The following is a 24,250-nucleotide window of genomic DNA, read 5'->3' as shown; positions in this document are numbered from 1 at the left end:
ATTGTAATAGTAGGTTTATTTTAACAATGCGAGACAGAATAACAAAAAAAATATCCAGAAAAACGCATTTGAAAAAAGTTGTAAATTGTTTTGTATTTTAACGGTGAAAAAAGTATTTGATCCCCTATCAATCAGCAAGATTTCTGGCTCCCAGCTGTCTTCTATACAGGTATGGAGCTGAGATTAGGAGCACTCTCTTATGCTGGGCATACACTATACGAAAAATCGGCCGAAATTCGGTCATTTCGAGCGTTCGTTTTTCGGCCAGTTAATGGGCACAAAATCGTTAATCTTTGGGACATTTTTGAGCCGAAAAAACGAAGGATAAGTTTGGAAATTTTCTGCTGAACGAGCGATAAATTGAAAAGTTAATGTGGTTCCCGTCCGAACTGTCTGCATTAGATATATGTAAAAAAAATAAAAATAAAAAAAAAGCATTAATTTATGTCCACTGAATGATTTATCGGTCATTACATGATGGTATTATCATTTGTACTCATGGCCGAATGTTTGTTTTTTTAAACTGGGTTTGGCCGATTTTTCATATAGTGTATGGCCAGCATCATTTCAGTTCATCCGTTTTTCATCAGTTTTTCTTTTTACATCTACTACCAATGCAAAAATGAATGAAAAACTGATCATTTGTCAGTTAACATACGTTTTTCGTCCGATACATTTTATCGACGGATGAAAAATAAAGCTTTCATCCGTTCAAAAAACAAAACAAAAAACTGATGTTGACTGAAGTGGATGTAAATAGATGATCATGCATTGTCATCCGTTTTTCCATAGGAATGCATTAATGTCCGTTTTTCATCCGTCAATGGATGGATGAAAAACAGACGAACAATACTTATGTGTGAAAGGGGCCTTAAAGGGAGTGCTCCTAATCTCAGATTGTTACTTGTATTAAAGATACCTGTCCACAGAAGCCATTAATCAGTCAGATTCTAATCTCTAAGACTAAAGAGCTGTCCAAGGATGTCAGGGACAAGATTGTAGACCTACACAAGGCTGGAATGGGCTACAAGACCATCCCCAAGCAGCTTGGTGAGAGGGTGATAACAGTTGGTGCGATTATTCGCAAATGGAAGAAAAACAAACTAACTGGCAATCTCCCTAGGTCTCGGGCTGCATGCAAGATCTCACCTGGAGTTTCAGTGATCATGAGAACGGTGAGGAATCGGCCCAGAACTACATGGAAGAATCTTGTCAATGATCTCAAGGCAGCTGGGACCATAGCCTGCAGGAAAAGAATTGATAACCCACTATGCTGTGAAGGACTGAAATTCTGCAGCGCCTGCAAGGTCCCCCTGCTCAAGAAAGCACATGTACAGGCCTGTCTGAAGTTTGCTAATGAACATCTGAATGATTCAGAGGAGAACTGGGTGAAAGTGTTGTGGTCAGATCAACTTACCGTGTTTGGAGGAGGAATGCTGTCTATAAACCCAATAACACCTTCCCCACCGTCAATCATAGAGGTGGATACATTATGCTTTAGGGGTGTTTTTCTGCTAAGGTGACAGGACAACTTCACCGCATCAAAGGGACAATGGACGGGGCCATGTATTGTCAAATCTTGGGTGAGAACCTCCTTCCCTCAGCCAGGGAATTGAAAATGGGTCGTGGATGGGTATTCCAGCATGACAATGACCCAAAACACACGGCCAAGGCAAAAAAGGAGTAGCTTAAGAAGAAGCATATTAAGGTCCTGGAGTGGCCTAACCCACTGGTCATCAACCCTGTCCTCAGGGCCTACTAACAGACCAGGTTTTATGTATTACCCTGGGGAGATGCAGACTAGAATACTGCAATCACTGAGCAGCAAATGATATCTCCTGTGATGTATTTCAGTTATCTTACAAACTTGGGCTGTTAGTGGGCCCCGAGGACAGGGTTGATGACCACTGGCCTAACCAGACTCCAGACCTTAATTGCATAGAAAATATGTGGCAGGAGCTGAAGGTTTGAATTACCAAACATCAGCCTTAAAACCTTAATGACTTGGAGAGGATCTGCAAAGAGGAGTGGGACAAAATCCCTCCTGAGATGTGTGCAAACCTGGTGGCCAACTACAAGAAACGTCTGACCTCCTGTGATTGCCAACAAGGGTTTTGCCACCGAGTACTAAGTCATGTTTTGCAAATACTTATTTCACTCATTAAAATGCAAATCAATTCATAACTTTTTTGAAATGCGTTTATATGGATTTTTTTGTTGTTCTGTCTCTCACTGTTAAAATAAATCTACCATTTAAATTATAGATTGATAATTTCTTTGTCAGTGGGCAAATTAACAAAATCAGCAGGACCTCTCAATGAATTAGCATGCGTAAGAAAATGGGAGAATGAAATGGAGAGTCTGATTCCATTATTGGAATGGGATAAAGCATTTTCAGTAATAAATAAAGCATTGGTAATGGTTAAACATCAAGAAAGAAACTATAAGATTATGATGAGATGGTATTGGAGTCCAGTGGCCCTAAATAAAGATAATACAGAGATGTCCTAAGACCCCTTTCACACTGGGGCGCTTTGCAGGTGCTACAGCACTAAAAATAGCGTCTGCAAAGCGCCCTGAAAGAGCCGCTCCTGTGTCTCCAGTGTGAAAGCCCTGAGGGCTTTCACACTGGAGCGGTGCGCTGGCAGGATGGTAAAAAAAAGCCCTGCTAGCAGCATCTTTGGAGCTGTGTATACACTGCTCCTTCACCACTCCTGCCTATTTAAATCAATGGGGCACCGCTTTGCGGTGGTTTTAACCCTTTCTTGGCCGCTAGCAGGGGGTAAAAACACCCCACTAGCGGCAGAATATAGCCGCTAAAATGACGGTAAGGCGGCGCTAAAAATAGTGCCGTTTTACCACTGACGCCGCTCCCGCCCCAGTGTGAAAGGGGCCTTAAGAACAGGGGAACAACAATACATATTTGGTATGGGTGTCAAAGGGTGAAGTATTTCTGGAACAGGAAATTTGAAATATATCAGAAAGTATCAGGTAGTGAAATACAACCAGATGTAAAAGTCTCACTATTATCTATAATACCAGGGTCAATAAAATAGATAAAAAATGGATATTCTTCACTATTTGACAACAGCTGCCAAAACAGTAATAGCCAGAAGATGGCGAAAAATAAAAAGTCCTACAATAGCAGAGTGGGTTTGTGTATTGAACGAAATACAATATATGGAAGAACAAATTAGTAGAGAAAAGAACACAAAGAATCAAAGGTCAAAAATATGGCAACAATGGGAGGAATTTCGGTCCTCAGCATATATGATGCAATACTTATGAAAGGGAATACACCGCCCCAGGGAGAGGTGGGGGAGAAATTGTATTTATTTTTTTATTTTTTATTTTAAGGTTGTTGGAAGAATATTTTCGACCTTTGATTCTTTGTGTTCTTTTCTCTACTAATTTTTTAATCCATATATTGTATTTCGTTCAATTCACAAACCCACTCTGCTATTGTAGGACTTTTTATTTTTCGCCATCTTCTGGCTTTTACCGTGAGCTCCTGTGCAAAGGAAAAGGGAATAGAAAAGGAAGATAGAAGAATATAATAGAGATTGGGGTCTTTTGTTATGCCGCGTACACGCGATCGGAAATTCGTCCAGCAGAAGACCGATGTGAGCTTTTGGTCGACCGTGTGTATGTTCCATCGGACTTTTGCTGGCCGAATTCCAGGCAGCAAAAGATTGATGAGAGCATGTTCTGAATTTTTTCGGCCGGAGAAATTTCCGATCTTCTGTAGCAATTCCGACGTGCAAAATTCCTACTCATGCTCGGAAACAATTCAACGCATGCTAGGAAGCATTGAACTTCATTTTCTTGGATCATCATAGTGTTGTACATCACCGCGTTCTTGGCGGTCGAAAGTTCAGAGAACTTTTGTGTGACTGTGTGTATGCAAGCCAAGCTTGAGCGGAATTCCGTCGGAAAAACCATGCAAGATTTTTCGGAGGGAAAATTAGTGATACAGGCCAATATATATAGCTATAGTAGTAAAGTATGTGAATTTAATAAATAATAAATTATAATAATATAAAATAATATAATAAATGTAATAAATTGTTTATAAAATTACAAAAAAATGGATTTAAAACAAAATCAGCAGGGGATCACAAAGTTTTTTTCCTCACTGTATATATAATATATAACGTGTTTTGTGTGTGGCGGCTGTTTAAGACCATAAATGATCTCCAGCATTCAGAACTGGCTCTACTAATGAGATCTGTGGTGATCATTGATTACTAGTCTTGCTCTCACAAGCTGGCTCCATGGAAACAATACTAAGACAAAGAGATAAAAATAATACAATATGTAATTTTGTGGAAGATGACATCTACAGTTCATGTTTTCTTCACGCTGCTCTGCTTATGATGATAATAATGGTGTCCTTCTAAATAGAACCCCCCCTTCTTTTCTCTGGGAGAAGATAAATGGCTCCTCATGCTCTGCTGTCATTATACTTTCCCGCCCTTTGAGGAGGATGCTGTTTCCATAGAGATGTTGCCAAGACGTTGCTAAGGCTTCCTGCAGCTGGATGAGTTGGAACGCTTTTCAAAGAGGCTTTATTACACGTCTTTCAACAGTGCGGCAGGAACATGTAGAGTCGGAAGGACACTTTAGCTTTTGTTAGCGGAGTCAAATTTGGAACTTTAAATACATTTAGGCTATTGAAAGGGCTCAGGTCTTTTAATTCTATTCCACCGGTATTCTACTGGCTGGGAGTTGCGTAGCAAGAGCCGACTGGAGCGCAGAAGGGGCGGAGCTTTGATTTCCAGGGAAAACGATTCTCGCCACCTCAAGGAAAGGATTCCAACGAGAGAGACAGGTGGGGTGTTTGTTGTGGCTGCCTGTGCGTCTCGTTGTGATGAAACCTGTCATCAGTGAGAGAATGGGGCTCATTCACTAAAGAGGTTGTAGGGCTTGGAAAGTGTTGTAAATAAATATTCACACTATAAATGATGTGAATATTCCGTTGCGTGAAAATCTTTTGTTTATTCACTGAATATGATTGAGGAGTCAAAGTGAACAGGAATTTGCTTTTGACTTTCCCTGGATAATTGAACTCATTAAGATTCTCAGCTTCTTTAGTGAAACAACCTCAGTGTGCGTTGTGATAACATAAGATTTCTTTTTTTGCATCAATTGTTGAAGTTTGCCTATCAAAGTGACAACACTTAAAGGGTTAGTTTATCATTACAAAAAAAGAACTGCCTATGCAGATAAAGGGGTGTCTGTACATAAAAACATACTGCAGTTAAAAAATGCCCTTGCTATAGAATGTATAAAGCCTCCTGAAGCCTGATTGGAAAACTCCAAGGACGTTGCACAGAGAAGCCCAGCTCTTATGCCCTGTACACGTGGTCGGACATTCCAACAACGAAATCCATCAGATTTTTTTCCGACGGCTTTTGTGCCAAACTTGTCTTGCATACACACGGTCGGATAAAGTTATCGGAAAATCCGAACATTCTTAACGAGGTGATGTGCAACACATACGTCGGGATTATAAACAGGCCAGTAGCCAATAGCTGTGGTCTCTTAATTTATTCTGAGCATGCGTGGCACTTTGTCCGTCAGAATTGTCTACACACGATCGGAATTTAAACGATCGGATTTTGTTATCGGAAAATTTTAAATCCAGCTCTCAAACTTTGTGTGTGGAAATTCCAACGGAAAAAGTCAGATGGAGCCCACATACGATCGGATTTTCCGACAACACGATCCGATCGCATATTTTCCGTCGGAATTTCCGACCGGGTGTACAGGGCATTACTGTTTGCCTTCACCACCACAGGAGGGAGCTCTCAGATGCTGAGCTCAGATCTACTACATTCAGGGAGAGCGCGTATGAGAAAGGGGTTTCAAATCAGAGAACAAGCTAATTTCTGTGATGGTGGAGGTGAGCAGTAATGGTTAGGCCTCTCTTAGCAATATCCTAGTATTGTCCTGGGTGTATTCCATCCAGGCTTTAGGAGGTACGTAAATAATCTACACTCCATGTGTCAAATACAAGGCCCGCAGGGCCAAATCTGGCCTCAAACCTCTCCTGCAGCAGCGTCTGCAACCCCACCTTGTCTTAGCATTCAGCAGCAGAGTGGACAGAACTCCTGCTCCAGATTCTGTGCTTCTCCGTGCAGCCATGGAGAGGGTCTTCCCTGCACCCCCGTCTCAGCAGTCAGCAGCAGAGGGGAGGGCAGAACTCCTCCTCCAAATCCTGTGCTTCTCCGTGCAGCCATGGAGAGGGTCTTCCCTGCACCCCCGTCTCAGCAGTTGGGTGGACAGAGCTCCTCCTACAGATCCTGTGCCTCTCCGTGCAGCCACAGCAACCCCTTGTCTCTGCCTCCCATGGTCTCAGCATTCAGCAGATTTTGGCAGCTGACTCCAGCCCCCCTCTGGTCCTCCTCAAGCCCCTGCACTTTCTGCTCCCCAGCTTCTTCCCAGGAGCAGCACAAGGTAAGAGAGGTGCATTATAATGTAAGGGAGGGTGGGATACTCTTGATATCTGATGTAAGAAAGGGGGAGGGAGGTTTTGCTCAGGACATCTGCCTATATTTATTAGGAGAGTAATAACATTTTGTGCCAGTTGAAAATGAGGTTCGCTCACAGCTGGTATAATTCACAAGAAACTTTATTGGAGACTACTCAGACAGAACACCATAGCAGAACCATGCTCTGTCTGAGTAAGGGGGCAGGGGGCAAAGCGGCCACACTGGTGCCTGCTGGTATGATAATACCGGCTGGATGAGGACGGACCGGCAGCTGACGGCCATCACCATACCACTTAATACAACTGGTATGGTGATGGCCGCCAATACTAAGTGTGGCACTGCAGCTTAATGCTCCACCTACCCTCCTCTGCGGCATCCTTGGAAGGAAGTTAGGATAGGCGACTTCCTCCCGACCTGTCCTGAGCTCTGTGTCAATAGTGCGGAAAGGAGGGAAGCCCCCAGACAGGTATGGCATAATTTCAATATAATTCATTTCATTTAACATCCTTCATGATCCTTGTCTCCTTGTACTCCTATCTTGTAAGATATTTAGACTTGTGTTTGCTGCCACTGATTATTTCACTTATTTGTATAATGACTAGGGACTTCCTAGTCTTCATACAAATAAGTAAAATAATACTATGATTACAATCAGTGGCAACAAACACAAATCCAAATGTCTTATAAGGTAGGAGTAATCTTACTAATCCAGTAACATAAGGCTGCACTGATAGGCACTGATAAGCTGCACTGATAAGGGAGCACAGATATGCTGCACTGATGGGAACTAATTGGCTGCACTGATGGCCACAGATGAGGCAGCAATGATGGGTACTGAAAAACTGCACTAATGGGCACTAATGAGGTGGCAATGATGGGTATGGATGAACTGCACTGATGGGCACTAATGAGGTGGCAATGATGGGTACTGATGAACTGCATTGATGGGCACTAATGAGGTGGCAATGATGGGTACTGATGAACTACACTGATGGGCACTAATGAGGTGGCAATGATGGGTACTGATGAACTACACTGATGGGCACTAATGAGGTGGCACTGATGGCCACTGATGAGGCTGCACTGATAAGGCAGCAGTGATGGGCACTGATAGGCTGCAGAGAGGAAGATTTGGAGCCAAAAGAGGAAGTGCACCGATGGGCACTAATGAGGTGGCAATGATGGGTACTGATGAACTACACTGATGGGCACTAATGAGGTGGCAATGATGGGTACTGATAAATTGCACCGATGGGCACTAATGAGGTGGCACTGATGGCCACTGATGAGGCTGCACTGATAAGGCAGCAGTGATGGGCACTGATAGGCTGCAGAGGGGAAGAGGTGGAGCCAAAAGAGGAAGGGTGTGGTTTACAGATGATAGGGTGGGTCTTAAACAGGAAGGGATGTGGCCTTGGCAGGAAAGGGTGGGTCATTATTAAAATAGGGTGTGCACAAGTTTAGTCAGGCCTAGGGCAACACAAAACCTAAATACACTACTGACTAACCCCACATTCAGACTGACAATTTTGCTTTCCAAGGGTGTCTATGTTGTTCCTTCATCCAGAGTGGAGACACCCTAGACAGGAAATGTGTTGGCTAGAACACCAGTAAGGTAATGTAAAAAAAAAACCTGAAAGCCTGAAAAACTAAAACAAATGCAGCTTCCACATCTAAGAATTGGTAAGCTGCAATATTTTACATTTATGGTTTTGGAATTAGATAGACTTTAAAAACAGGGGGGGTTGTTTAAAACTGTAGCAGCTGTGATTGGCAGCTTCTATTTTCAGCTTGCTCAGTTAAGCTTTGAAAATGAAAGAAGCTGATTGGTTAACATGCACAACTTTTCCAGATTCTGGCTCCTCCAACTTTGATAAATTCCCCAGCTGGAATTTTCCAGCTGATCCCAGAAAATCAGAAACCACAAACTGCAAGGTTGGTTATGTTTATTCAATCCACTTTCAATGTTCTACAAGTTCAAAAATAAAGAAAAGACCTCTAGTGATTATATATATGTCCGGGATATAAAGTAGTGCATCTCTTGTCTTTTCCCATTAAAGACCCTGCAAGTACAGAAAAATACCCCATGATGTTCGAGAAATGCACTCAGTTGCCATGTCCTGTTGTGGGCTGACAACACACAGCACTTTCGTGGACTAAGTGGTATCAGCCCTGCCCAGCTATCTTTTGCTAAACGACTTTAATTCCTTTTTTGAATTTTTGAGACAAGGACAAGTGTTATGCCATGTACACATGACCGGACTTTCCGGCAGACTAGGTCAGATGGTCTTCCCCACGGTCTTCCTGACGGACTTTCGACCGTGATGACGTACGACCGGACTAGAATAAGGAAGTTAGTAGCCAGTAGCCAATAGCTGCCCTAGCGTTGGTTTAGACTAGCATACAGACGAACTGATTTTTCGACTGGACTGGAGTCCGTCGGAAAGATTTGAAACATTCTCTAAATCTAAAGTCCATCTGATTTTTCAACAGCAAAGGTCCGATGAAGCCCACACATGATCGAAATTACCGATGGATTCGTTTTGGCGGACCTTTGCTGTCGAAAAGTCCGGCCGTGTGTACACAGCATTAGGAAACTTTTGGGGGTTATTTGAGGTGAAGTTTCTCTTTACAGGGTAAGTTCACCTTTGACAAAAACCTCCCCAAGCAGGACATACCAAATGTTGGATGCAGGACCCCAGAAATAAGAAAAATTAGCACCTGGCCTACCCATGCATGCACAGTCTGCTCTCTCTCACAGCTCAGCATTCTTGAGTTGCACATCCAATACTTAGTACATCTTCCATCTGCAGGACGGAGAGGGGAGGGAAATGAAATGAGGTGGAGATTAGGGATAAGCTTAAGGTGCAGTCTGAACACAGATTTGGACTGACCTATGGCAGTCTGGCATTCATCCGCTGATGCTGGCTGGCTAGAAAATAGCTGGAGCTGTGTACATCTATGTTATATAGTGGGGTTTGAGGAATCAGTTTCTTTCATTCATTCAGTCGTATCAACAAAAGAAATCTATACATGTATGGCCAGCTTAAAGAAGAGCTATCATTACATTTTAAAAAATGATTCTGCCCCCTATAGGGCAAAGTTCACCTCCAGTGCTTCCTAAGTCTAGTTATGAAACCAGACTTGCCCCTTCCTCTCCTGCTGCAGCAAACCCTGTGGATGGAGGAATCTGCTAGTGTGATAGCTGAACAAAAAGACAAACACAAAACAAAGGCCTCCGTCACACCGAAGTACCTATGTGTACACCCGTGCAAAGAGCTGCCTGGCAGCACAGGTGTTATGTGCATCAGTATACAGGCAGTCCTGTTCTTGTTTATTGGAACGCAGCAGCTACACAAACACAGCCACTGGACCCAATTTGACATCCATTGACATGCGTGTCCCCAGACACAGACGGTGTGCCTTTGGGGACTCACCCAGATTTCTACAGCTGACAAATTGGGACCAGGGGTGTTGTCTGTGCTACCACCGCATCCCAATAGACAAGCATTTGACTGCCTGTATACGGATGCAGGAAACACCTGTGCATTGGTGTATGCGTAGGTATTAGGGTTGCCACCTGTCCGGGATTCACCCGGACAGTCTAGGTTTTGAATCATGTGCAAGTTTCAGGAGGACTGAAACCCGGACATGTCCCTAAAGTGTTCGGGTTTGGCTTGAAGAAAAGGCGGCAACCCTAGTAGGTATGCCCGTGTGAATGAGGCCTAACTGTGTATAGCCAGCTTAAGTCTTATGAGGTCGGACCTGCCTCTGCCCACCTGCAGCTCTGGCAACAGGAAGGAGATGGATCCATCATAACGGCAGCTTGTCTCAGCTCAGAGTTCTTTCCCCAGACAAGATGAATGTAGAGAGAGGGATGGCATACCCAACATTTTGAGATGGGAATGATGGACACCTACTAGAAAATGTAAGTAGGCATAGGACACACCCTCTGCCACACCCCCTTAAAGGAGAATTAACACAAAAAGTTAATTAAATCCACAAGGACTTTTTTTTTTACTGCTACTATTCATTTTTTATATTGGCTTTTAAAATGTGTTAATTCAGCAATGTAGAAATTGGATGAAAGGTTTAGCACTGGGAATCCCTTTTTGAAATATAAAAAGTGCATTTTATATACAGCTATATACATCAGAGCAAATGAGGGACAAATGAGGAGGAAAGAGGGACATTGTTCCAAATCAGGGACAGTCCCTCAAAATCAGGAACGGTTGGGAGCTATGGGATGGGGGTGTCTGCCTTCTGTCTCTATGCATTCCTCTTGCCATTGCTTGTCTGTGGAAATGCTGTAAGCTGAGACAAGCTGTCTTTATAATGGATCCATCTTCTTCCTAGCTGTTGTCAGATCGGCTGCAAGGGAAGGGGGACAGGCCTCATAACTAGACTTAATCTGGCCATACCAGGTTCATTTTTTCTTTCATTCAGCTAGCAGGCCAACAGATTCCTCCCTCCATATAAACAAGGTGGATGGAGGAATTGTGACTGGTTCCTCCACGCTGGGATATTGTATACATTTACCTGAGCCTGATCTCAATCCAGCACTGCCTGTGCCCATCTGTATCGGCTTTCTCCTCTTCTTCCCACTTCTACAGGCTTTGCTGAGAGCAATGGGAACTCCCGAAAAGAGGAGGATCGGGCCTCTGTGCAATACCATTGCACAGAGCAGGTAAGTATAACATGTTTGTTTTTTTAAAAAAAAAAGTTGACTTTACAAACTGTAGACTATACTGCTGTTTTTTTTTGTGTGTGACGCCGCGTACACACGACCGGACTTTCCGGCAGAATAGGTCTGATGGAATCATTCCGTCGGATAGTCCGATTGTGTTGGGAATAGTTTGATTGTTTTTCTTTAAAAAAATCAGACGGACCTAGAAATAGAACATGTTTCAAATCTGTCCGACGGACTCAATTCATATCGGAAAAAACGTTCGTCTGTATGCTGGTCCGACGGACCAAATACGACGCAAGGGCAGCTATTGGCTACTGGCTATTAAACTTCCTTTTCTAGTTCCGTCATACGTCATCATGTTCAAAACAAACGGACTTTCGAACGGACTTTAGTCCATTCGTGTGTGGGCAAGTCCGTTCATTCGGAAGTCCGTTGTAACTCCGTTGAACGTCCGTCGGAAAGACTGTCGGACCTTTTCTGCCGGAAAGTCCGGTCATGTGGCCGCGCATAAAAGTTACTTTTTTTGAATGCTTCATCTTGATTCTTCTTGATTTGTATCTATTATTCTTATTTTCTTATTTAATGTTTTATCTCCAGAATACTATTTACTAAGATGGAGAATAAGGGCAGATTCAATAGGGAATTACAACTGAAATTGCGCCTGGATCAAGTCACTGATGAGGTGAGTGACAGCTGGATGTAGATGTGTGAGTGGGGATATGAGTACCAAGCACATACAGAATCTTGCATTACACTAATTATGACATATTTATGAAAACGTTTATTGATGATCCAACTAGTCTGTTCATTTGTGTGTTTAAAGTGCTGTACTATGCCCTCCGGCAAAGAAATGCAGATTACCATTGGACAAAAATGAAATGGTTAGTTGGAAAATTTCATCAGATTCTCTATTGTTCTCATGTTAAATGTTCTATTAGTTTCCTACCTGTAAAAATGCTCAGGTGCCGAAACTGTATCTTTTTTTTTTTTTTATGGAGAGGCGCTGTTTATTATTCCTGTTATACCGTTTTTTAATCAGCTCAACTGACGTGCTAGGTTTTAAAAAGATACATTAGCACATTTTTATCAAGCCATTATTCAGGTGTTTTATAAGCATTTTTTCATGTGTATTAGGACTCATTAAGACGGGTACTAAATCCAGTCCTCTGTGCAAAGCCGCATTTTTGCTGCGTCTGCATCCACCTCGGAGCTGCGTGCAGGCAGCCCACAGAAGTGCATGCAGACATGATTGCACTGACACTGTCGTGTATCAAAATTTGACATGCGGGCATGGATCTAAAAGCAGACACTGTGCACGGATCCATCCATGATGCTGTGTGTCATTGGTTGCTAGGACACTGGCAGCTAAGCTGCACAGGGTCAGATTTGTTAGAATGCAGGCAGCTGGGATGCCCATCAGCGTCATTTATGATGGTTTGGGTGGCACAAGCATCCAATCCAAGCAGCCAGGGGTATAAAGGGTAACAGTACTGTGCTGCAGTGAGGACAGGATGTCTGGTATGGACTGAGGTGATCGCCTCAGTTTGCCCATTGGAAGCATGCCCTTGATCATCGTGCTTAAATGTATTGAAGTACACTGAGAGCTACATTAACATTCTGAAAGGTAACAGTGAGTCTTTCATCATGGAGTAAATCTGTCTATTGAGATGGAGATAGTGTGGGACCCTTCAGTGCCCCTTTAGTCCCCTTATAAATCTGGCACTATAAAGTATGTGTACAGTATGTAGGTATATATACACTGATCAACCATAACTTTTTGACCACCCACCTAATATTGAGTAGGTCCCCTTTTTGCTGCCAAAACGGCCCTGACCTGTTGAGGCATGGACACCACTAGACCTCTGAAGATATGCTGAGGTCTCTGGCACCAAGCTATCAGTAGCAGATCCTTTAAGTCCTGTAAGTTGTGAGATGGGGCATCCATGTGTAGCGGCGGCTACTGAAGAGCACACGCTATGCGTTTTTCAAAGTTAAACTGCAGCTTGGTTTGGGTTTATTTGTCCAAATTGGACCTCTGCATCAGTCTGACTGGACTGTGAGATGTTCAGCCTGGCCACAGGGGGCACTGTCTCTTCTGGCAGGTGTGGAATTATGGTCTGTTTAGGTGCTTAAGTTACTCTCTTTCGGAGCCAGGTCAGTGGGAGTGGCCCTCTCGCTCTGCCCTCTGGGAGAGGGTATTTAAGATGCGGAGGTCACGTGGTTCGGGGTTCCGGTCCAGTATGATGTGCTGACTTCATGGTCCTGGTCCTCCTGACCAGCCCCCAGGAATGCTACAGCCTGGGGTGTGGATCCACCCGACTTTAATGTCTCGGGGCTAGCTAGCCCAAGGCAAGGAAACTAAAGGAGGATTCTGAGGTGGTTGGGTGCCGTCTCCGGTTCGGGAGAGACCCAGTGTACTTCAAGCATTCCAGGGGAGGACTCTTTAGAAGAACACCACGTACGGGTTGGTTTTCTTAACAAGAGCCTGGAAGGACTGAAGTAACCAAGAGAATCCGGTCTTGTGGATATTTCGCCAAGCAGGCTGAACGATCCAGGTATCCTACACGTGTTTCAAGTTTAGTTTCCCTACATGTTCTACAACGTCAGTGGCAGAGACATTATTTTGTACGTTCTACAACAGCGTCTGTGGCAGAGACTTTGTTCCTGAGTAAGCACCTTGTTGGCTGCTAGGCCTTGTGAGAGAGGGACTGTCCAACCTGGGTGACCATCCAGCTGGGAATGGCTATTCTCTGGATGCAGTCAAAGTAAGCAAGTTCTTCAACGTTTTTTTGACTTTGACACTAAGGCCGCGTACACACGCGTGGACTGTTCGCCCAACTTTGTCCGTCAAACAGTTTCGGCAAACAGTCCGCTCAAAATTAGCATGGACGGACATGGCCACACACGACGGACGAACAGTTTGCTGAAACCGTGCGCGATGACGTGAACGGCACGTACGACGGGACGAAAAATACGACGTCCTATACACTGCATTATAACTTTCGGCGTGTAAATCCTTTCTGAGCATGCGCGGAACTTAGTTTGACGAACAAGCCTACACACGAGCGGACTGTTCGCCGAAACAAGGTTTCAGCGGACAGTTTTTCGGAAATTCCGTAAAACCTTGTTCGTCAAACTGTCCGCTGAAACTGTCCGCTGGAAGCCCACACACGAGCGGACTGTCCGCCCAAACACTGTTCAGCAGACAAAGTTGGACGAACAGTCCGCCCGTGTGTACGCGGCCTAAGAGCACCTAAACTTCCTTTCCAACCCTCTGATCCCAAATTGAAAGAATGTTCAATTGACTGAGTTTTGCAAATAAAATCTATTCAAGTGGATCTGTTGTCAGTCTCGAGTTACTGGGCCATCTACCACGGGACATCCCCTAGACGTGCCAGGAGAACAGGCGGTAACGGTAAGCCCAAAAATAACCAGCAGGTCCTCCGGGGGTTAGTGCTACACATGGATTGGACTAACTTTTTTTTTCCAGCACAACCCACCGATGCTCAATTGGATTGAGATCAGGAGAATTGTGAGACCAAGAAAACACCTTGAAAGTTTTGGTGTGTTCCTCGAGTCATTCTTGAATCATTTTTGCAGAATGGTAGGGCACATTATCCTGCTGAAAGGGGCCACTGCTTTTAGGAATTACAGTTTACATAACGGGGTGTACATGGTCAGCAACAATATTTAGGCAGGTGATACGTTTTAAGTAACATCCACATGAGCTGCCTTGTCAGCTTGCCTTCTTTCCATACTGCATGCTGGTGCCATCTCTTACCCAGGTAATCGACACTCACCTACCATCCATATGATGTAAAAGAAAACACGATTCACCAGACCTGGCCACCTTCTTCCATTGCCCTGTGGTCCAGTTCTGATGCTCACGTGCCCATTGTAGGCACTTTTGGCTGTGGACATGGGTCAGTATGGGCACCCCAACTGGTCTGCTGCTAAGCAGCCCCATACACAACAAGCTGAGATGCTCTTTTTTATCTGCTTTCAACACAGCAGCTTCAGGGACAACATGTTTACTTGCCGTTTAATATATCCCACCAACTTTCAGATCCCATTATGACAAGATAATTAATGTTATTTAGATGTTAGTAGTCATAAAGTTATGCTTGATCGGTGTATATGTTATCGTCAAAAAACACACACACACACACACACACACACACACACACACACACACACACACACACACACACACACACACACACACACACACACACACAGTTAATTTGTTTCAGTAATTCAATTCAAAAAGTGAAACTCATATATTTTATATAGATGCGTTCCACACAAAGTGATATATTTCTAGCATTTCTTTTTTTTTTTAATTTTGATGATTATGGCTTACAGCTAGTGATAGCCCAAAATTCTGCATCTCAGAAAACTTGAATATTACATAAGACCAATAAAAAAAAAGGATTTTTAATAAAGAAATGTTGGCTTACTGAAAAGTATATCCATGTACAGTAGAGTATGCACTCAATACTTGGTCGGGGCTCCTTTTGCATAAATTATTGCATCAATGCGGCGTGACATGGAGGGGATCAGCCTGTGGCAATGCTGAGGTGTTATAGAGGCCAAGATTGCTTTTATAGCAGCCTTCAGCTCATCTACATTGTTGGGTCTGGTGTCCCTCATCTTCATCTTGACAATACCCGACAGATTCTCTATGGGGTTTAGGTCAGGCGAGTTTGCTGGCCAATCAAGCACAGTGATACCATGATCATTAAACCAGGTATTGGTACTTTTGACAGTGTGGGCAGGTGCCAAGTCCTGCTGGAAAATGAAATCAGCATCTCCATAAATCTGGTCAGCAGAGGGAAGCATGATGTGCTCTAGAATTTCTTGGTAGAGGGCTATGCTGACTCTGGACTTGATAAAACACAGTGGACCAACACCAACAGATGACATGGCTCCCCAAAGCATCACTTTAGCCCCATACACACAATCAGAAATTCTGCCAGCAAAAGTCGGATATGAGCTTTTGGTCAGAAATTCTGACCGTGTGTATGCTCCATCAGACTTTTGCTGGCAGAATTCCAGCCAGCAAAAGATTGAGAGCAGATTCTCTATTTTTCGGTCGGAAAAAGTTCAGATCGGAAATTCTGATCATCTGTACAAATTCCGACACGCAAAATTCCTACGCATGCTCGGAAACAATTTGACGCATGCTCAGAAGCATTGAACTTCATTTTCTCGGCTCGTCGTTGTACGTCAACGCGTTTTTGATGGGTGAACGTTCACAGAACTTTTGTGTGACCGTGTGTATGCAAGCCAAGCTTGAGCAAAATTCCGTCTGAAAAAAAATCCTTTTTTTTTCCGATGGGAAAATCTGCTCGTGTGTACGGGGCATAACTGTGGAAACTTCACACTGGACCTCATGCAACTTGGATTCTGTGCCTCACCACTCCTCCTCCAGACTCTGGGACCTTGGTTTCCAAATGAAATGCAACATTTTCCACAGTCCGTGATGGTCTTATGTAATATTCTAGTTTTCAGAGATACTGAATTTTGGGTTTTCACTAGCTGTAAGCCATAATTATCAAAAAAAAAAAAAAGAAAAGAAATACTTGAACTATATCACTCTGTATGTAACGCATCTATATAAAATAGATGTGTTTCACTTTTTGAATTGAATTACTGAAATAAATGAACTTTTCGATGATATTCAATTTTTTTTAGATCCACCTGTGTGTATATGTATGTATGTGTATGTGTGTATATATATATATATATATATATTGTAATATTTGGGGGTTATTTTAGCTTAAAGGTAGAGCTTACCAGTGAGCTGGATCCACACCAGATGTCATTTAAGGGCTCGTAGGCCCACTTTTATTAAAGAAAGAAAAGTCAGATAACAAAATAGTTGCCCACACAGGGGTTTCAGCTTTCCACAGCAGTAATGTATGTAGAACCAAAAATACCAAGCCACCTGGCTCTCTTTAGCAGCACTGCTGCTCAGACTTCTGCTGCAGCCCTCTTGGCTCTTTAACAGAGTTCCTGTACACCCAGTACCTCAGCACTCTTTAACAGCTTCTCTTTCAGCCCACAAGCTTGGACCCTCTGTCTGCTCTGACAGACCGACCTGTGCAGACATTCACACTTCTTCTCCCTTACACGCCTGGACTCCTCGGGAGGGTGGAGCCCAGAACCATGGTGTTGGCTTTGTTTTAAGCCCAAGACCCACCTGTGCAATCATCCAGCCAGACTGCTGGCTGTTCCCAAAACCCGGTCTCAGGATTGGAGATTCCGTACTACCACAATATATATATATATATATATATATATATATATATATATATATATATATATAATTGGTCTAGAGTTCTTTTTTTTGTAAAACATAAAGAAGTTTTGAAATGTATTGTAGAGCATAGATAAAAGTAATTGAGTAGAACAGTATATTTGTCCAAGGCAGGGAAGACCTCTTGTACAAAACATATTATCTAACCATCTGTATGCTAATAAAATTAGTCTTCATTACTGCACTATTGAACATGTATGAAGTGTTTTAGAAATCTGAACAAAGTAGTAAATTATTAATTTGTATTATTGTCATTTGACAAGAGATATAATTGGAGACTTATCATAGTGAATGGGAAACGTATTCAGTACATAATTAGAGTGTCTTATCTAGAAACCTGGTGTCATCTAGTGGCCATAGACTTACATGACACCTTCCAAAGAAATTGTCCTACAATTAGACTGTACCTGCTCTTGAATGAAAATAAAAGAATATAAGGAACTGATGCTTTGTCATCTATCTTATATTTCCTCCAGGTCAATTCAATTAAATGTGTGATTTCTTTGAGCTTTTCTGTAGATCTCAGCAGTTTGTTTGTCTGATCTGTCTTTCCATTCTTCTTGTGCTGGAAGAAGATGGAAAATGGCCATAAAGTAGTCCAGGCACCATCTTGGGATGTTAATAATGTGATCATCTTACCAATCAGATCACAGATTTCAAATGGCCTAACTATAGTCTATTATATGAGTATTATTTGAAGATATACATCTGAAGGTGACCCATTTAATTGTAGTAATATTTCAATGTGATGTTATAGTTTGCAGAGACAGCTATTAGTGGTATAATTTGTAGTACAGTAATGGAAATCTAGGACATCAAGCTTGTCCATATCAAAATGACTTTTAGGTAAAGGTTACAATAATAAAACCTACTCACTGAAAATAAATTGTAGTTTCCTTTTAATGTGGGAGATCTTAACCGGGGATTTATGGCGCTAAGTGATCCATGGATGGGTTTTACAGCAGAATGTAAACAAAACAATTGCTGGCAATAAAAACTGAGAAAACAAAACAGCATGGGGGTCCTCTCCTAATCCACGACAGGCCCTGCGAGTCTGGCATTGATTTTAAGGCGAAGCCCATGCCACAAAATCCATACCAGACCCTTATCTGAGCATGCAGACTAGCAGGCAAGGGGGGGGGGGGTGAGTTAGCGCCCCCCTGAACCATACTAGGCCACATGCCCACAACATAGGGGGGGTGCTTTGGGGTAGAGGGACTCCCCCCAAGGTACTTTGTCCTCATGTAGATGAGGACAAGGGCCCCTTCCCCACAACCCTGGCTGGTGGTTTTGGGGGTCTGCGGGCAGGGTGCTTATCAGAATCTGGATCCCCGCCCTCCCCATGTGAATGAGTAGGGGGTACATACTCCTACTAACAAAAAAACAAAAAAAAAAGAGTAGTGTAAATAAAGACAGGAGGCAGTTTTAGACAAGTCCTTTATTAAACAAGAAAATAAATAAAATTTGACTCCCATGGATAAGATCCAACCTGAAAGATCCGCCAACCTGAAAAAAAAAGAGGTGCACACCTAATGCTGGCTCTCGCTGAATGACAGCTCCATCGACTTTTGCTGCTAAATAAATTGAGAGACTGGGCTATTCAATGATGTCTCCGGGTGACCCTGCCCCCTTATGACGGTACATTGCTGGGTTGATGTCATCACAAGGGGGCGGGGTTATCTGGAAGTCTTATTTTTTATTTTTTTGGTTCTGGCCAGCAGCTGGCGTTCATTGTGATTGACATTAAAGCTACACTGGGGGACAATAAAACCCGCTGACAGCTGAGGAGTCATTGCTTGATAAGGATCAGCAGTGCTTTTTCAGCATTTTCCCCTGCTTACCCTGACCTCTAACCCCATCTTTACCATTAAGCTAACACATTTAATCCTTGCATTGCACATATCCTAAAACTTAAGGCTGAGCTCCAGCCAAAACATATTTTTGGTTTTGGATGGAGTTTGGAAGGATTAGAACTAGTACTAGTTTTTCTATGAGATTTTAATTGCAGTCTGTATCTCCGCCTGGACATGAAATTAAGGAAATTCTAACTCATTAGGACGAAGACGTCAAAATCCTCACTGAGGATCTTCACTTATTTAGGCTTTGTTCACATGAAGGTGCCTTTATAGCATGAATTGACCATTTTTTGCACTGTCTCTAACTTCCAGGTGCTGTGTGCAGGAAGCCCATTGAGACACAGTCACTCGTCCTAATGTAGCAGGGGTGCGAGTGAATGGCCCTAAATGTAGACAGTGTCTACAAACCTAAGACCTACGTTTTATTATGTGTTCATGCAAGAAAAATATATGCTGCGTAGAAGGCCACCCATATTCATGGAGTTGGCCACCACTGGCCTAGATCTTCACACTGGCATTTATATGATCAGCATGTATTTTGTCAGTAAGCTCATGCTGGCCAACTTTAACTTTGAGCCACACAGAGGGATATATATAAATAATAGCCCTGGAATAAGACCACTGATAGAAATGTTTGTGCTGTATGGAAGAATCCAGAGCTCTAATAACCTGAATATTTTCTCTTTTAGTCTCTGGAAGTTACTCGACGCATGGTGCAGCTGATGGAAGAGGTGAGACCCTCTATAGTTGATAAATATGACTTGATGGGGTGATGTCATATTACTGCAGGAAAAAATATTTTATTTATTTATTACAGGTATTTATATAGAGCCAACAATTAAGGCATCACTTTTAGGTTAATATTGTACATTCACACTTGTCCCTGCCCCCAAGGAGCTTACAATTTAAGGTCCCTAACTCATATTCATACGTACACATACTAGAGCCAATTTCGGCAGGAGAAAATTAACCCTCCAGAATGTTTTCAAGTGTGGGAGGAAACCGGAGTCCCCGAAGAAACTCACACAGTAATAATATGCAAACTCCATGCAGGTAATGTCATGGTAGGGATTTGATCTGACAACACTAGTGTTGGAACTAGCAGGACAATAATAATTGAGCAGTAAGGCCAAAGCTCTTTTGACCTTACTTTCCTATGGGTCACAGGAGGACACTTCCTCGTGCACTCTGTTTGACCTGTCGACTGAGGTCACTCAGGACATTATTAAAAAAAAAAGCCTTACGTAGTGTAATACGTGATCCTTGCAGCTGCATTATATGTGTGTTTTCCCTCATCAGGGGTGGCCCGTCCATTAAGGGTGCTCGGTCCCCTCCCCCTCTGTCACGCCACCCCCCTATATGACTAATGGATAGATTAATGTGTTGCATGAATCTATCCATGGCTGCCGCTGCCACCCCCTATTCAGGCATCTGGTCCCTTTTCGGACTCTGGGTGCCCGAAATTCCAGCGGCGGGGGTGTTTTTTTGAAGCACCTGATTAGAGCCACGAGTGGCTGCATATGATGGGGCACGAGTGGCTGCATATGGTGGGCACAGGTGGCTGCATATGCTGGGCACAAGTGGCTGCATTTGATGGGCACAAGTGGCAGGATTTGATGGACACAAGTGGCTGCATATGATGGACACAAGTGGCTGCATTTGATGGGCACAAGTGGTGGCATATGATGGGCACAAGTGGCTGCATTTGATGGGCACAAGTGGTGGCATATGATGGGCACAAGTGCCTGCATTTGCTGGGGCACAAGTTGCTGCATATGATGGGCACAACTGGCTGCATATGATGGGCACAACTGGCTGCATTTGATGGGCATAATGGCTGCAATTGATGGAAACAAGTGGAATTTGATGGGTTTTTTTTCAGTATTTTTCAGTTTGCGCACCGGCCGCCACTGTCCCCTATCCACTGTCTTCGCAGCTTAAGGGGGGAGTGGTTGGGGGAGCAGTAAAAATGCAGATCAGTTGCCTATTTTTACAACCCCCAAATGGCAAGCCCTTAGAATTTCAGAAGAAGTGATAAGTGAGTGTGTAAAAAGGAACTGGCTGTACACCTATACCACTCTGCAATGCCAGATCCTTTCCTAGGTTACCTTTTTTTTTGTTTGTAACATAGCTGGTAACTCATATAGTATCATGATTTTGAGTAAAATGATTTATAAATTTTTTGCTTTATGGGTTTGTTTTCTGACAGAGTAAAGATGCTGGAATTCGGACTCTGGTGATGCTGGATGAACAAGGAGGTGAGGCTACTGTCCTCAGAGTACCAGGAGGAGACTATACTACAGAGCTCAACAACCTACATCTATGAAATATAAAATATAGAACTCCCAGCCTGGCCTTGATGGCTCTCACTATCCACTTGGTGTGATATGTGTTTCCAAAAGTAGATATTTAGTACCAATGCAAAAGACTGCAAAGATTAGATATTTTAACTGTAGAATGAAATGTTTAATAGGGAAGAATAAAATAGGTTTAAAGCAAACCTACAGAAATAAAAGAAAAGTAAATAATTAAATATTATTATTATTATAATTACCCATCACACTGGTCCTTGTTGCTTGCACCTGAGCAGCAGCCAATTACTGGTCCTAGCACCTGTTACATGCGCGTGTATAGCAGTGTGCAGGTATTTATTTAATCAATTAAACAATAAATTATTTAAATTATTAATTGATTTGGTTGTATAATAGCAGATTTACTTTGTATAAAGTATTTTGAAGGTCAGTATGCAGCTTTAATTTTGAACCTCACCTTTGCTTTACACATGAGTGCATAGCTGCCACCTTGTGGTGTATTATCAGTACTGCTGTTTAAAATTTGCACGTTACAATAAAATTTTGGATTGCGAGCATAATTCATCCCAGAAACATGCTTGTAATACAAAGCACTTGTATATCAAAGCGAATTTCCCCATAAGAAATAATGGAAACTCAAATGATTCGTTCCACAACCATTTACTCATAAATCCTTCAGTTTATAATCCATATAAAAAGATTACAGGCATACCCCACTTTTAAGTACACAATGGGGTTTATTTGCTAAAGCTGGAAAGTGTAAAATCAGGCTCATTACTGCATAGAAACCAATGAGCTTCCAGGTTTTAATACCAAAGCTTAATTGAACAAGCTGAGGTTAGAAGCTCATTGGTTTCTATGCAGAAGTGAGCCTGATTTTGCACTTTCCAGCTTTAGTAAATAAACCCCAATGTGTACTTAAAAGTGGGGTATGCCTGTATAGCACTGTGGTAGGTTGTGTAACCATAAAATGTCCATCCACAAATGTCGGCCTCAACAAGGGGATTAGAAGCAAAGTCCAGCAGGAGCTACAGTGTATAAAAAGAAAAGAGAGGCACCTCTAAGTGCCCGTTCACACAGGGGCGACTCACAGACGCGACCTGCACACGACTTCAGCGCCGACTTGCAAAACGACATCTGTATAGAAGGCATTGCAAGTCGCCTGAAGTCGCCCCAAAAATAGTACAGGAACCTTTTTCTAAGTCGGAGCGACTTGAGTCGCTCCTATTAGAACGGTTCCATAGTACAGAACGGAGCGCGACTTGTCAGGCGGCTAAGTCGCCTGACAAGTCGCGGTAGTGTGAACGGGCACTAAGTTTAGCAATATGTTGCTAAATGTTGTACCTTTATTAAATGTAACCATATTGCTACACTTAGATTCGCCTATCTTCTCTTTTATACTCAGTTGTGACATGACGCTACTTGTATATCAAGACATCGCCTGTATTTTAGGTCAAAATTTATTTAAAGAAAATGTAGCTTTAGCTCTCAAACCAAGTTACTCTCAAACCAAGGTTTTACAGTATTCCATAGACATATCAGCAATAGATCTAGTTTTGGTCTCTGGGGTTTCTGTGCAGTGATGGACAATTTAGGTTGAATTGTTTCACTGAGTCTTCAATCACATCAGTCTAAAAACAGAAGTTATATAATTTGTGGTTTGTAAACCTGAGGTGCATGTAGAGTATGTTATACATATAAAATGTATACTGTAAGTGCAATTTGTGTTAGAAGCAGCCCGGCCCTTGAACTCATCTGTGTGTTATAACCCTTATAGAGATGACGTGTCAGAATGATTTTTGGACTGTGTACGTGATGAAGGGAAATTTACATTTTATCACCAGCACAAATGTTTTTTTTTTTTCTAGAAATGACAACTCCACCTATAATTCTTATGAATTGTTGGTGGAGGGAGTTATTCAGAGAATTAATTTGACTTCCATTGGTGGGGTCACGGTTACATAGTAGGTGAGGTTGAAAAAAAACACAAGTCCATCAAGTCCAGCCTATGTGTGTGATTATATGTCAGTATTACATTTTATATCCCTATATGTTGCGGTCATTCAGGTGCTTATCTAATAGTTTCTTGAAACTATCAATGCCCCCCACTGAGACCACCGCCTATGGAAGGGAATTCCACATCCTTGCTGCCCTTACAGTAAAGAACCCTCTACGTAGTTTAAGGTCAAACCTCTTTTCTTATCATTTTAATGAGTGGCCACGAGTCTTGTTAAACTCCCCTTTTGCGAAAAAGTTTTATCCCTATTGTGGGGTCACCAGTATGGTATTTGTATATTGAAATCGTATCTCCTCTCAAGTGTCTCTTCTACAGAGAGAATAAGTTCAGTGCTCGCAACCTTTCCTCATAACTAATATCCTCCAGACCCTTTATTAGCTTTGTTGCCCTTCTTTGTACTCGCTCCATTTCCAGTACATCCTTCCTGAGGACTGGTGCCCAGAACTGCACAGCATACTCCAGGTGCGGCCGGACCAGAGTCTTGTAGAGCGGGAAAATTATTATTTTAGCTCTGGAGTTGATCCCCTTTTTAATGTATGCCAATATTTTGTTTGCTTTG

The 24,250-nt window shown here is 42.7% G+C and overlaps 1 protein-coding gene across 1 annotated transcript in view; it reads left to right on the top strand.

Annotated features, from left to right (window-relative positions):
- Positions 1-4,340: 4,340 nt before the first annotated feature.
- The window catches only part of LOC143981731 (synaptosomal-associated protein 25-like), a 45,047-nt gene continuing 25,137 nt past the window's right edge, over positions 4,341-24,250 (top strand). The window contains exons 1-4 of the mRNA XM_077479785.1: positions 4,341-4,831; positions 11,782-11,866; positions 20,052-20,093; positions 21,572-21,620. Of these exons, the coding sequence (XP_077335911.1) occupies positions 11,798-11,866; positions 20,052-20,093; positions 21,572-21,620 (160 nt within the window). The 5' untranslated portion in view covers positions 4,341-4,831; positions 11,782-11,797. The remainder of the gene's footprint in view (positions 4,832-11,781; positions 11,867-20,051; positions 20,094-21,571; positions 21,621-24,250) is intronic.

The sequence above is a fragment of the Lithobates pipiens genome, unplaced genomic scaffold (assembly GCF_037356315.1).
Source record: "Lithobates pipiens isolate NorthernLeopardFrog02 unplaced genomic scaffold, aLitPip1_a1.2 Scaffold_1, whole genome shotgun sequence".
NCBI lineage: Eukaryota > Metazoa > Chordata > Amphibia > Anura > Ranidae > Lithobates > Lithobates pipiens.
Note: the sequence above shows the minus strand (reverse complement) of the source record. Positions and strands in the feature narration are given on the sequence as shown.